The 14,992-nt window shown below is 44.1% G+C and overlaps 1 protein-coding gene across 4 annotated transcripts in view; it reads right to left on the bottom strand.

The window, feature by feature from the left end:
* prkcab (protein kinase C, alpha, b) overlaps positions 1-14,992 on the bottom strand; it is a 407,398-nt gene that overhangs the window by 38,106 nt on the left and 354,300 nt on the right. For all 4 annotated transcript variants that reach the window (XM_047037656.1, XM_047037657.1, XM_047037660.1 and 1 more), the window contains one exon: positions 10,414-10,494. In XM_047037656.1, the coding sequence (XP_046893612.1) occupies positions 10,414-10,494 (81 nt within the window). The remainder of the gene's footprint in view (positions 1-10,413; positions 10,495-14,992) is intronic.

The following is a 14,992-nucleotide window of genomic DNA, read 5'->3' as shown; positions in this document are numbered from 1 at the left end:
TTTGAAACACTCTGCCTCTGAGGGGACAGGCAGAGCAGTTTGGACTCCTGACTGGGTGGTGTCAAAAGGAAACCTGGATGGTGTGAACTGGCCAGATCTCCAATGTCCATCCCCTTTGGTCTCCTCCCTTGGATGGGCAATTGAAGGACCATCTCTGGTGGGTGATTCAGGAGGCCTGCTGCCATCCACGTCGACAGTTTGATCAGGCTCAGGCTCATCGTCTCTTAGATTGAGGGGCAGGTTGTCCTCATCACTTTCAGGATCTGAGTCTGTCTCAAATTCAGACTCAGGGTCGGAATTGCAGAAGATGTTCCGTATTTCCTCATCTGTGAGTCTTTTTTTGTTAAGCGTGGCCATTTCTCTTATCTTTCGTGTACGTGTCGTCTTTTTCGTCTTGTGTCTGAACTCTGAGGTACTGTGACACACGAGCTCATTACTCATTGTAACTATAGCACAATTTTCGCGGGGTTGTTAATTCGTTGTTTTTATTGATAATCAATATTTATTTGTATGTTCAGCCTTTGAAATACTCATCAAACTGTTGAAAGAAACTACTGTTTGCTATAATCGCTAAACCATAATGAATGCAAGCCATTTCTGTATGCCATTTGCTAGATTTTATTTACATTCTGAGGTGTTTATTGTTGAACACGTGTAATATGTATTTGGTTTATTTTATACATTGTCTTTTGTACATTGGTGAATTGTAACAAGGCTTACTGAGGTAGGCGATTGCTAAAAAGAGCAATCTAACGGCATTTGTGGTGCCATGGTCGCCGCCATGTTTGTTTACGGAAACCATTTACGAAATGCAATTTGGCATTGTGGGTATTCTAGTAATGGCGACTCGCATGTTTAGTCGACAAGCTACAGCTATGTTTTTTTTTCTAAAGCAACGTATACTATTTTGAGCAAGGTAAATTGTCAGGACACCGGGCTAATCACCTGCTTTCTCCCCCTCCCTCTGTTTTGTCATTGTTGCAGATCTCCATTTGGGATTCAGAAAGATGCCCGCGCAGTGATGGTTAGCCGACGAGCGGCTAAAGTGTATATAGTTCAGTTTATAATGTTAATAAAAGTTGAGGCATATGATACGAGTCAGTTTTTTGTTGCCAAAACCTTTTAGGATGGTAAAATCACGATAGCAACGTTATAGAAAAAAGCATGGCATAAAGCCAAGTAACGTTAAGACGGTGGCAAACTAGCTTGGTGTTGCCGGGCTAAGATATCTAGCTTTATACTCATGCTACTACTATGCTAACGTTACTTGACAGACTGGCTTGTAGCAAAGAGCAGAGAAGAACATAATTTTCTACAGGCAAATAACTTATCAGAGGCCATAATGCAATTGTTGCGTAGTTTATTGGAAATTCTATTGCAACATTCCAATCACATATGTGCGACGTTACTCTGTGAGGCCCGCTTTCGAACGATCACACATGTGTGACGATACTCCTTAAAAGACTTAGAGCACCACAACACAACTACTACCACTACTGCTATATCTTATGCCACACTATACCAACTACTAATTATGCTGCTAATATCTCTTTTTCTAACTACTATGCCAATGGTAGGCTACTGTTTTGTTCTACTACGCCACTGAGTGCGTTCACTTGACCATGAGAAACACGATACCATTGTCGGTTTATGCCAATAATATGATTACTCCGTTTACATTTGTAATTAGTTATGCGATTACTTATACACATCTACATGATTTTTTAAATTTATTGTTGTATGCTCCACGGACAAAAAATGCACTATCCTCCTTCTGCAACAAAGTGACGCCGTGTCTTCCTGTATCGGCCCTACTGTTGTATGTTTCATTCAATCAACGCACTCAATGATAGGCTACATCTGCTACTGATATTACTATCCCAACTAATTTAAGCTGTTAAAACTATGATATTCTTGTTACAACTAGCTAGCCTACTTCTTCTTCTGTTTAACAGTTCAACTTTCAGCTTCTCCCGCATTGTAGGCTATTTAAGCTCTTAGCTTTGTTAGATGATGCAGTTCAGCTTCCACACTGCCTCTTGAAATTCAACTTTTTCTCAGATTGCTTCACAACGTTCAAACTTATTCTCCCGCATTGTTTTTAAGCACTTAGCTTTGTTAGATGATCCAGTCCAGAAACCACACTGCCTCTTTAGAGTGAGTCACACATTTTTTTTAATAAATTTCAGCTTGCAGCTATTTTCTCATTTCTGTATTTTCAGCCATTAAAAAATAATAATTTCAAATTTCAGCATTCCAACGCATTTTCAGCAGGAAATGCCTTTTCTAGTTATTATTCCAAATTCTTAGTTCTTCCACCGTTTTTTGGCCTTTAACTAGTACAATTTTGGAATCAAAACGTTCAGCTCCAGGAGATGTTGGCTATGACTTCTGGTATTTCTCACTTTTATACTTTTTAAAGAATTAGGGTTTTTGTACAAATTATTCTCCCATTAAAAGTAATGGTAAATCCTTTCAAATCATTAAAAAGATTCCTCCTCTTTCAAACTTAACTACTTCAGCATACTTTCAGCTGGAGAAATTATTGCTTTATTATTGAGTGTGCCACTCTGCTGGCTGCTCTTTTTCTGATATTCAACTACATTGTCAAACAAATTCCTCTGACGTTCATATAGTTTAACTTACAGAAACAAGTTATACCTTAAAATGTAGGAAAACTTGTCCTCTTTCAGCCAATGTAACTACTAAAGAGATCACATGTACAGATTATCAGCTTTGAGCCTTGAAGCGAGAGTAGCCTTTCAAATTCTCTCACTAACTTCAATGGAGATGTGGGTAAAATTCGTCAGAGAAGGCCGAAAGGAAGACAGAAGATTTTAAAACTGCCGGTAGAGTCGTATTTCTGACCGCACAGACATATAAAGGACATCTCTGGTTTCGGCAGAGTCTTGGGTCTCGGGAAAATATCCTCATTTTTTGGATTGGACGTATAGTTTTGCGTCTAGGTTAACTTGTTTGAGGTGTGGATTCCAGCTAAATTTGTGATTCTCTCTGCCCAGCTCGTTAGCCATCACAGCTGCTCCATTGCCGTGGCAACCAAACAGACATGCAACATGAAAGCAGAATTGGGTGACGTTTTGGAAACTGCCAAAAGAGTTGTATTTCTGACCGCACAGACACATAAAGGATATCAATGGTTTCGGCAGAGTCTTGGGTCTCGGAATATATCCTTATTTTTTGGATTGGACGTACAGTTTTGCGTCTAGGTTAACTTGTTTGAGGTGTGGATTCTGGCTACATTTCTCATAATCGAGCTAGCGTGATGGCTCTCCATTACTAATAACGGTTTGACTTTTTTCCCCCAATTGACCTAATTGGCCAAACAAGGTATGTACATTGAGCTTAAAGTGTACATAATCTATCTAGATCGTTTTTATTTTAGCAAGTTTTAGAGAAATCTGCAAAAATCGAGGCGCGACTGTCATAGCTGACCGTCACGAACAGCCAAACCAGGGCTGGGGTAACGCTAAGTGTTTGCTGCAGCTGGCGTTAATCCTACGAACAAACGCTTCGTAACTGGAAAGCTTTTACTTTAAATTGACGATATTGAACACATATGTAAAGTAACTTGTCTTTACTCTAAATATCTTCTCCGTTTTTAATTTGAAGTTGTAGATCTAGCTTATGTATGAAATCTTCCATTGCATCCTCTCTAGCTTCACGCCTTCGGTTATTATTCAAGCCTACGGTGTTAAAGGGGCAATTGATTGCAAAACCGATTTTACCTCGTCATAGTTGAATAACGACAGTTCGGTGGGTAAAATGAACATACAGTGAATATCAAAGTCCATCGACACCTCTTTCTTATTCAAATCTCAAAAAGAGATTTAAAACGTAAAACTTTTAAGTTAAAAACGTTTTTCTTTTTTTTTTACCTTTTAAAAATAAACACTTTTATGCATTGTTTCTCTTCTTTCTGATTGTTTTCTTTTGTTTTGCATTTTTCTTCTCTTTTGTGTAGTTTTATGCCTTTGTCCAGCTCTATCCCCTATTTAAAATACCTTTCGGTCGCTTTGAAGCTTCAGCGTATAACTTTCATTTTTTTTTCACCATTTTCAGCTTTTTTAGCATGGTCAGCTATCCCCATTCAGGTTTTCAGCATTCTCACTGCTGTTTCGCAGTAACAGCCTTTTCTAGTTTTTATTTTTGCCCCCCTAAGGCTCAGTCAATATTTGGACTACACTGACAACGGCTGTGTAAAAATATTTGTCTTGGTCTCGATTGCGTTGCTTGTATTGGGATTTACGTTCCCAATCAATCTCTAGTACCATAAACAATTTCACCTTGGTATGTCAATATATGATTTAATTCAATTGAATTGCTCCACAGTGCGCGCGCTCCAAATTCTCACAGATTCATTCTGCCCCTTGACACTAGGGTGACCACCTGTCCCGCTTTGCGTTGTGTCGCACAGCATTTTCACCCCTTGTTCCGCACGTCGCATATTGAAAATGCTGTGCTATACACCGCAAAGAGGAACAGGTGGTCAACCTACTGACACACGCGCGAGCTTGGCGAGACGCACACACATCCTTTCTGGAAATGGTGTGCTGACCAAGCCCCACCCTCAACCTCATTTCGCTTCCAATCGCAGCTCGCCGTTACGAATATAAAACATTTTTTGGAGGCCATTGTTGTTTTCAACTGGAATCACCTAAAAGCCGTGTTGGAGGCAGCCACGTTCGGTAAGTCCTATTTTTACACATTTTAAGCTAGAATCAATGATTGGGTTCGTGAAAGTACACTACTCTTGAATTATGGTGAAGGCCTGAGCACTTTGAGACCTTTAGATCGTGAGTGTGAAGTGATGGAAAACCGAACTCGAAAAGTAGCTAGCTTTTCCCTCTGTGTAATTACTGAATCATGTAGCCTCTCGGCGAATTCATCAAAAAGGTAGAGGAGAGGAGCTTTTAGGAGAACAAGCAGTTCCCCACAGACCTGTCAGCTCAGAATTTTGATTTGGGTCGAGAAAGTCTTTGTAATAAGCCTATGTAACAGGGAGACCGCATAGGCTTAGGCGACAGCCATGTTTTGGTCACGTCATGTTCATAAGTTCACCATTTCACAGTTCGATCAACACCAAAAATGTGTTTCTTACCAAACCTCGAGGAGGGAAGCCTTTAAGAGATGTAGGAATTGTGCTTCTAGCCCGATGCTCCGATTATTTTTGTGATTTGTGGAAAACTTGCAAGTGGAGTGAGACTGCGTCCCGGGGGTACATTGTTTTGACAAAGCCTCAGTGACAGACTCGGCTCGCTCACTCACTTGCAGTGTAAACGATATCGTAGTTCACTAAATTATAGTCCTAAAACGTCAGGGAGGGCTGCTTTTTGTAGACAAGAGTCTACTGAAGATAGCCACTATATAGGATATTTCAAAACAAGCCTATTTCATTTATCATTTTCCTGAGAAAGCGACCTATGTTAGCCAGACTAGTTTCACTCGGTCAGCCTATTTTAAAGGTCTCTGACAGTCAGAATCACTGTTTACAGGCAAAGGTCGAGCTGGTCTTTGGTCAGATGTGTATATTGACCAGTTTAGAGCTAAATACTCTTGTAGAGTCTGGAATTGAGCCAAATGTTTTGAGTGACTTTGCATGGTTGGGTCTCCATCAGTTCAACACATTTGTAATTAAGTTCAAGTAATGCCACTGCATTTCACAGTCAAAGCTGTAGTTTATGTCAAGTGTAGATGTAAAAAGCTTCATTTTTCACAACTGACATGGATCCTTTCTTCACTTTTACAGGTCTGGAGGGTCATGCAGAGGCCTGCTCAACAGAGTTCAACAGAGGATGCTGAGAGAAAAACTGATCCCTTGCTGGACTACCCCTCTCTAGCTGGACAGAATCAGAATCAGGACAGCTTCTCTTCAGCCCTGACCCCAGGACAGCTTCATCCAGCTGGCCTGCCCTGACTGCAGGCCCTGCTTGCCCCTGCCTGCTGGCCCTGCTTGCCCCTGCCTGCAGGCCCTGCTTGCCCCTGCCTGCAGGCCCTGCTTGCCCCTGCCTGCAGGCCCTGCTTGCCCCTGCCTGCAGGTCCTGCTTGCAATTCCATTTTTGTGTTATCCTTTCGCATTACACACATTTAGTCAATGTGCTTAAACTCAACCGATTGTTGTCATTTTACCATACTGTTCATATTGAACAGACATCAGTGTTTGGGAAGATTACTGTATATTTCCACTTTTGATCTGTATTTCCATCGCAAATTTGGTCTTTAATTTCAATTGGAAGGGGTATTAAAAGGTCTTAAAAAGTCTTAAATGTAACTTGTTTACACCTGTAGACACCCTGTGAAGCCCCCACCCCCCACTCCAGAGACAGTTGGTGACAGAGAGGCGCAGACATTCAGTTAAACATAGTTATGCCTTAAGAGTAGAGTAGAAAATAGAGACTAAATGTGTAAATGGATGTTGAAACTCAGTTCTCTGAGTTGGTGTATGTCAGTTTAGGCAAAGGTTGTCTTTTAAACCTCTAGGTTTAAAAATAATTCAGATTTGATTGGAACTCCCTCTTTTATAAATTTAGAGTTGGATTTGACATTTAACAGCCATTGAATTCATTAAGCAAGTTGTTTAACTCAAACAACCATAACACAGTACATATGGTATACAAAGCTGCAGTCAGATTTGGAGATTTGTTAGCTTCGATGTTATCTTGACATATACATGGGGTCTTGATGATGATGCGCACGCAGCTTCAAGGCAGAAAGACGCGTTACATTTCAGGAGACGCCGAGACATTAGCGCGTCACTAGCATCTCATCATATCACGCAGTCGGAGCACAGCTAGATCATCAGCGTCAGCGCTCTTGGGTACCCAGCATGCAGTGTGGCATGTCAAAAAACGCCAAGACTTGTGGAAAATAGTTTGGTTACAACAGCGATGCAAGGGATTTCAGTTATTGCGTTCGTTCAGTTAGATGTTTGTAATATTGTTGTTTGTTGGCTAAAATGATCTTGTTGGTCACCCTGAGAGTGCATGTTGTGTGGTTTAATTGGAAGTGAGAGTCTGCCTTAATTCATTTATGTAGGCAAGGAGATGATCATGGGCTGTGCCATAGACCTTTTGCCAATGAGGCTCTTCTTGATTATAAGATGGCTGTGGTTCTGGAAAGCGGTCTTCAAGCCATCTTTGAGAAATTCTGGAAACAGTGTTGCGAGCAATGTGTTTTGATTGTGGGAGGCAATTTTTGGTCAACGTCTAAACTTCATGCGTCCGCTACAGCATTTCTGCTTTGGCTTGACTTGTGCTGGGAGGGAGGTAAACGGCATGGATTGGGGGATAGTGTGCAGGCAGGTGTATTTTTATAGAGGGTGAAATGGAATGAGAAATGTAATACAAAATGTCTGAAAGGGGTGTATTTATGTAAATGTACACATTGCCTCAATATCTTTGTGTCAATAAATCAAATATCATTTTGACTGATGGTTTTCAAACCTTATTGGGTTCAAGATGACATCACTCTGAAGCACCATCAACAATTTCACGTTGGCATGTCTAAATATGATTGAATTTGAGTAGTTAAAACTTTGGCTGAATCTAACAACTCTTACCACAGAAGAAACAGCATACTTTTTTATACAGTAACTGAACTTCCACTATTCAACACTGAGAATAGCTCAATGGACTGGGACAGTGACCTGCAAAGTATAAGGTTGCAGTCTTTTACCCTGTCTTAAATTTGAATATCTGTTTAGTTAAACAGGATGACATCATTATGAAATACCATGCGCAATTTCATGCAATTCCACTTTGAAATGTCAACCGCTTCTTAACCTTTGTCCCAAAGCTGACCAAAGCTAATACCATGACCTTTTTACTCAAACATTCTCAACAGTTGGTGTGTAGCAGAGAGGATAGAGAGGCTGCCGTGTAACCTTATGCTCATGAGTTCAAATCCCCATTTAGCCTATTGTAATTGGCCCAACATGAAGTAGTTTTGCTCTCTTGTTGTCCAACTCTTGACCTTCTACAATGTACATTTTTATAATGTTTTGCGGAGGAACCCGCATTGCTGCTTGCAGCTATATTTATTATTAATCTTTTTCTCCCATTGGAGTCTCTGGAAGCCCCTAGAACCATCTGGTAAAAAGTTGTGAAACTTGGCACACTCATTAAGCATAGTCCCCTCTTTATATTCACCAAGTTTCATGTCTCTCATTGGACCACTCTAGCGCCACCAACTGGTCAAAGTTGGACTTATGTTTACACACTTAACTTTTGAACCGTATGACCGATTTTCAAAAATGAGGTACCGTTGGATTCCCTGGATCGAGACGGGTTCAACACACCCTATGACGTCAATTTCCGGTATGTTGACTCAGAACCTTCGTATGAGGATGGCCAATTAATTTGGTGTCATGTGATCACTGGGCGTGGCCGCAGGAAGCAAAAATGTGTTTTGGCCAATAAATGTTGATTTGTTTGCTTTTATTAAGTGATTCCTTTGTCTCATGATATCTTGGGACATTCCCTTAATTTGCAATGCTATTAATTATCTATTTCATTTAACCTTACTTTGACCATTCTTGATGGTCTCGAATAAACTCGAATAAATCAGATAACTGCAATTCCATTGGTATTGGCATAATTTGGTTAATGTTAATACCAGTGGCGGCTGCTGGTCTTTCAAATAGGGGAAGCTCATTTTCGGCCTACATCATATACATTTTCCATTTATTTTGCTAGTTCACTGGCTAGTTCACCCCTACGACACTAGCCTAGCCTACTGTATGAATGAATGAATGAATGAACTAACAATCTCACGAAAAAATATTAAACTCGAAGGAAATGTGGGAATTAGGTTAAACTGAAACAAGGAATGTGGTGTATAATTGTCTGAAATGTATGATGAAAATTGGCAAGCAATTCCGCCAAGCAAATACCAAGAAATAGGTTGCAGCAGTTTGTCTTTCAACTACAGTTGCAAAATCCGCAATGGGACTGAGCTTGAATAACTTCTGCGACTTTTTATAGTACAAATTCGCTCTCAATCAAAAGGAGATGCAGTCTTTCGACAGACCCTCCAATCAGCACGTAGAAGCCCGGCGTCCAGACCAGCCCACTCCTCCATTCACCCATAGAGAAGCTGAGCGTCCATAGGCGGGACATAATCGCAGCATTTATCCAATGACCATATAGTTTCGAAGCACTATTCTTTAAAAAATATATATATATATGTCCAGAACATCCCCATTGAAGTCCATGGAAGCTGGGCTAAACAGAGAAATGCTCTGTGACGCTACGGGAATGTATGAGAAGGAAATCAGTCAGTCGACCTGCTAACACGTAGCCAGTGACGTGCAGTGAGAGGCTAGGCACTGAGTTATGAAATCCCGATTACCTAATTTATTGTTAGGCTAATATGTCAAAATAGTAAACGCCGTAAACAGTACAAGCAGTAGCCTACAGCCGCTGAATGTTAGCACAGCCACATAGCCAATCTTACTTTCTTCATACCAGTCTGTTTGAAACGATCGAAAACATGTTGTCCCTTTTGCTGCAGTAGTCCATCTAAGTCTGGCGTAGACCTCCCTCTTGCTATTAACTCATTTTTTGAATAAAATCGAACTTGGAGAAATTCCTCAACTCTGTGATATCGTCTGTGATGCTGTCATTTTGACTTGAATTTTGCGGCGATTACTCTTACAACGTAGCTAGTGTAATGACGTTAGCTGCGCAAATGTCCAGTAATATTTCGATTTTAATTGGTCCATGTTTGATAGTAACGTTGATGATTATTGGCATAACAAATTTACGTGCAAAGGCATACATGTTGAAGAATACAGGATCGTCAAGTTCGCTTGTCGTCCTCAATGAATGGACAGGAAAAGCACTGCTTATTCTACCATTTTTTTAAAATTTGATTGTGCGTAACTGCTACATTTGTCATCGTAACGTCTAAACAATTGGAATTAGACACATATTGCATTTATAAAGCATAAGAAAAATCAGTAAAAATACTAGTTTATTAAATAAAATGATTTAATAAACATTTTCACATAGGCAGTGCCTACCTTGCCTACCCTGGCTGCACGTCACTGTATGTAGCCGATTCTGACCGAACCCCGTCTTCGATATGAACGTGTTCTAACGCATTTAAAATGTTAACACAATATCAAATATTTGACCATTAATTTTATGAATTTTTGGGGGAATGAGCTTCCCTTGCAGTCTTAAAGAAATCGCCACTGGTTAGTACACTGCTCCGTTTCCCCTTTTCCTTTAAACCGTAGGGGAATAGTTTTGGTATTTTGGCCAATATTTTACCCCCTGCAGGATTATTCATATCTATGCACATATCAATACACATATCTATGGTATATACAGTACATATACATACAGTCCATATGCACAGGTAAGATGCTGTGATAGTGTCTGCAGTCCTTACCTGTCCAGCCAGCATCTCATATAGGAGGACTCCATAGGCCCACCAGTCCACAGATTTTCCATAGGGCTGATATGCTATAATCTGTCAGGGTGAAACAAGGATTATTATTATTAACATATCATTTCAACTGTATAATTATATTAACTGCTGCAACTGAAACTGTTTCTATTGCTGTATCGACAGGGTTCAAATTTCAAATGTAACAGCGCAGATTATGGTATTTAAATTGTGTTGTGGGGATTATGTACATGTAATATCTCTCTCTTGTCAGCTTCTTAGTCACTGTACAGTGGCCTTGGCTTGGCAGGCACTTCATTGTGAAGAAGAACATTGCCTATGGTGTCAGTGGCAGTCATGGACAGTATAGTTGCTTTCAGCAGTGCAAACTAGTACAAAGCTTTTTTCCGCTCATCTCAACATACACCACCCACCATTAAATACAGTGTGCCTATTTTTATTCACTATAACAAAAGCCTTTTCTCCAACCATCCAATTTAACAGCCCACACTTCCACCCACACATAAAAACACACAAGTGCAGAAACATAAGTGTATACATAAACACACTCATCCACACAAAAATAGCCAGAAAACGAACAGCAGTCTGGCTTATTGCTTATTGCTGTCTAGATGATCTATTTGAAAGAACTGGAGAAAGCGGTGCTACATACAGGATACGTTAGCATTGCTAGTAACTGTTACTAGTAACACCCAGACTGTAGGCATGTAAACTAGTTTAGCTTGCTAACGCAAAAGCATAGGTAGAATGTGTGATAATTTTGCCTAGTTTATTGGCAATGGGGCTAACGTTGATTCATGTTCCTGACTGTGTTTCATTCAAATAAATAACCTCTGTAATGTAAATCTACAATTCACGAAGCATGTTTGTGTCACGGCCACAGCCGTGCCCCCCTATTGTTTTTGGTTTTGCCCTGCCCTAGTGTTTCCCTGTCATTGTCGTCACCTGTCTCGTTCAGTTGTCGTTAGTTTCATTGTGTTCACCTGTGTCTTGTTTGTTTCTGTGTATTTAGGTTCCTGCTTTGTGTCCAGTCTTTGTCTTAGCATTGTCCTTTGTCCCTGAGTGTACCCTGTCTGTGTTCCGTTTTTGAGAATTAAACCTGTGTTCCTCGCTATGCCTCGATACTCCCCTGCATTTGGGTCCAACCCCACCTCACAACGTGACAGAATGCTAAGACCAAGATGGGACCCAGCAGAGAGTTCACCCAACCCTTTCCTAGGGACCCGCCTGGCCTTTGGTGGACCCCGAAGCCTGCAGCTCAAGGCCCACCCCAAGTCCTGGTTCCAGCCCCAGCCGGAACCCCGACTCCAGCCTCGGTCCTGCCCTGGGCCCCTGCCTCGATCCTGCCCTGTGCCCCTGCCTCATCCTGAGGTTGTGCCGCCCTGCGCCCGGACGAAGAAGGTTGCGCCGCCCAGCACCCAGACCACCAAGGCTGTTCCTGCCAGGGAGAGTCGGCCGCCTGCCGCCAGAACCCAGCCCCGTTTCTGCCCTGTACCCCTGCCCCGTTCCTGCCCTGTGCCCCAGCCTCGTTCCTGCCCTGTGCCCCAGCCTCGTTCCTTCCCTGTGCCCCAGCCTCGTTCCTGTCCTGTAGCCCAGCCTCGTTCCTGTCCTGTAGCCCAGCCTCGTTCCTGCCCTGTGCCCCAGCCTCGTTCCTGCCCAGTACCCCAGCCTCGTTCCTGCCCAGTACCTCAGCCTCGTTCCTGCCCTGTACCCCAGCCTCGTTCCTGCCCGGTGCCCCAGCCTCGTTCCTACCCTGTACCCCAGCCTCGTTCCTGCCCTGTGCCCCAGCCTCGTTCCTGCCCTGTGCCCCAGCCTCGTTCCTGCCCTGTGCCCCAGCCTCGTTCCTGCCCTGAGCCCCTGCCTCGCCCCGAGGTTGTGCCGCCCAGTGCCAGGCCATCCGAGGACTCCTGGCCGCCTCCTCCTCCGCCCGAGGACTCCTGGCCGCCTCCTCCTCCGCCCGAGGACTCCTGGCCGCCTCCTCCTCCGCCCGAGGACTTCTGGCTGCTGCCTGCCGCGGTGCCCGCGCTCCCATGCGCCCCGGTGCCCGCGCTCCCATGCGCCCCGGTGCCCGCGCTCCCATGCGCCCCGGTGCCCGCGCTCCCATGCGCCCCGGTGCCCGCGCTCCCATGCGCCCCCTCGTCCGCGCTCCCATGCGCCCCGGTGCCCGCGCTCCCATGCGCCCCGGTGCCCGCGCTCCCATGCGCCCCCTCGTCCGCGCTCCCAGGCGCCCCCTCGTCCGCGCTCCCAGGCGCCCCCTCGTCCGCGCTCCCAGGCGCCCCCTCGTCCGCGCTCCCAGGCGCCCCCTCGTCCGCGCTCCCAGGCGCCCCCTCGTCCGCGCTCCCAGGCGCCCCCTCGTCCGCGCCCCCTCGTCCGCGCTCCCAGGCGCCTCCTCGTCCGCGCTCCCAGGCGCCTCCTCGTCCACGCTCCCAGGTGCCCCCGTGCCCGTGCTCCGGCGTCCGGGCCGCCCCCCGGACCTGCCCCTACCCTCTGCCCTGCCTCCGGGTCGCCCCCCGGACCTGCACCGACCCTCTGCCCTGCCTCCGGGCCGCCCCCGGACCTGCCCCGACCCTCTGCCCTGCCTCCAGGTCGTCCCCCGGACCTGCCCTGACCCCCTGCCCTGCCTTGTGGGTCGTCGGGTGACGTCCCTTGAGAGGGGGGGTACTGTCACAGCCACAGCCGTGCCCCCCTATTGTTTTTGGTTTTGCCCTGCCCTAGTGTTTCCCTGTCATTGTCGTCACCTGTCTCGTTCAGTTGTCGTTAGTTTCATTGTGTTCACCTGTGTCTTGTTTGTTTCTGTGTATTTAGGTTCCTGCTTTGTGTCCAGTCTTTGTCTTAGCATTGTCCTTTGTCCCTGAGTGTACCCTGTCTGTGTTCCGTTTTTGAGAATTAAACCTGTGTTCCTCGCTACTCCCCTGCATTTGGGTCCAACCCCACCTCACAACGTGACAGTTTGTCCAGATCTTTGTCATTTTATTTTTCAGCAAGATATCTAGAACTAGCTAACTGAAGCCGAGTAGAATCGCTATATGGTTTGGTTGCTAAGCTGTAGCCTAGCGTTCTACCCACCTAAGTCAATCCAGTTTGCTTCAACAACAGAAGTGAAAACAAGTAATGTTATCATTTAAAATGATATGTAGTCAATCTGCTGAAAACAGTGTTGTGTAGACACAATAGATTTATTTACGCATTTTTATTTCAAGTCTCCACCTTCGGTGTTTCAGTGAGTGTTGCTGTTGGCCGTGTTGCGTTTTTGCTCCCCAGCTTCACTCGTTGAAAACCAACCAATCAGCGCACAGCTTATCTAAATATTAATGAGCATACCATAAAAGGAGAAAAGCTAGTGTTTTTTCCCGGGAACATTTCAAAGGATCTCTCAGGGGGCATAGAACTAGCCTGGCTGCCAGCCCAACTTCTCCCCGCCCCCAAAAAAATTTGGTCGGGAAGTTGGGTCTGGAGGGTCTCGTATTGGGGACCAACTACAGAAAACCAGAATCTGGGCGAACCAATTAAATTGCCGGGCGGGCTTTATAGGATGATGGACAGATGATCAACAGTAACGTAATCACCCACGTCACAAAAGAGCGTTTAAGTTGAATTTGTTTTGAACAAACATGGCTACCGCTGGAGATCTGGGATGTTATGATTCTGCTATCGAGTCTGTTTTAGAAGACATCGACAGCGCATTAATTTTGAAAGAGGAACAGAGAGACGCAATCAAGGCATTTATTGATGGAAAATATGTTTTTGCCGTCCTTCCTACGGGATTCGGTAAAAGTTTAATTTATCAGCTGGCCCCGATGGAGTTGTAATCCTAAACGGAGAACTTGTTCGTATATGCATTGCCCTTTATTGTTTCGCTCAAAAAGGTTGACCGTGTGAACAAGTACTCTCCCTACCCTTAAATTAATTTTACAACACCGGCAAAAGTCGTTTGTATTCATTCTTCAAGCATACTTCAAGTCTGCTTGTAGATTAGTTCTGTTGACAACAACTATGCGGTGCTTAACATACGTCACATACTCTGTTGCTCAGATTGGTTGTAGATCTATCCAATTGAGCGAAGAGGCATTTGTTTTCCAGGCTCGTTTGAAACACGCCCTGTAGTCAAAGCCCAACGGAGAGTTATCAGACTCATATTCTGACTAGAATTATGAGTATGACAACGTCAGGCTAGCATAGAACAGCACCCAGGCCATTTTCAACCCAACCAATGTTACATACCCTATTCGGAGACCTTAAGGAACAGTGTGAAATACCCCCAAAAAACAGTCAATTTCCCCTTTAACATATGTTGCAGTGAATAACAGTGATACATATGCATGCAAAACACCTATCCACACGCACACACACTTATGGGCAGCCAGACCTGTCAACTTTACTCTTCTGTGAGTGGAGAGCAGAGGAGGATGTCTACATTAAGATGACAACCCCACCAGGGGCAGCGGGTATAGTTAGAAATCTTCTGCCTCACGTACACACACATACACTCATTCGCAGACACGTACACACACATTTACTCACAGACATGTACACAAAAATATACATTCACCCAAACACAGAC

The sequence above is a fragment of the Hypomesus transpacificus genome, chromosome 17 (assembly GCF_021917145.1).
Source record: "Hypomesus transpacificus isolate Combined female chromosome 17, fHypTra1, whole genome shotgun sequence".
NCBI lineage: Eukaryota > Metazoa > Chordata > Actinopteri > Osmeriformes > Osmeridae > Hypomesus > Hypomesus transpacificus.
The sequence above is the reverse complement of the archived record's forward strand: the minus strand, read 5'-3'. Positions and strand labels throughout refer to the sequence as shown.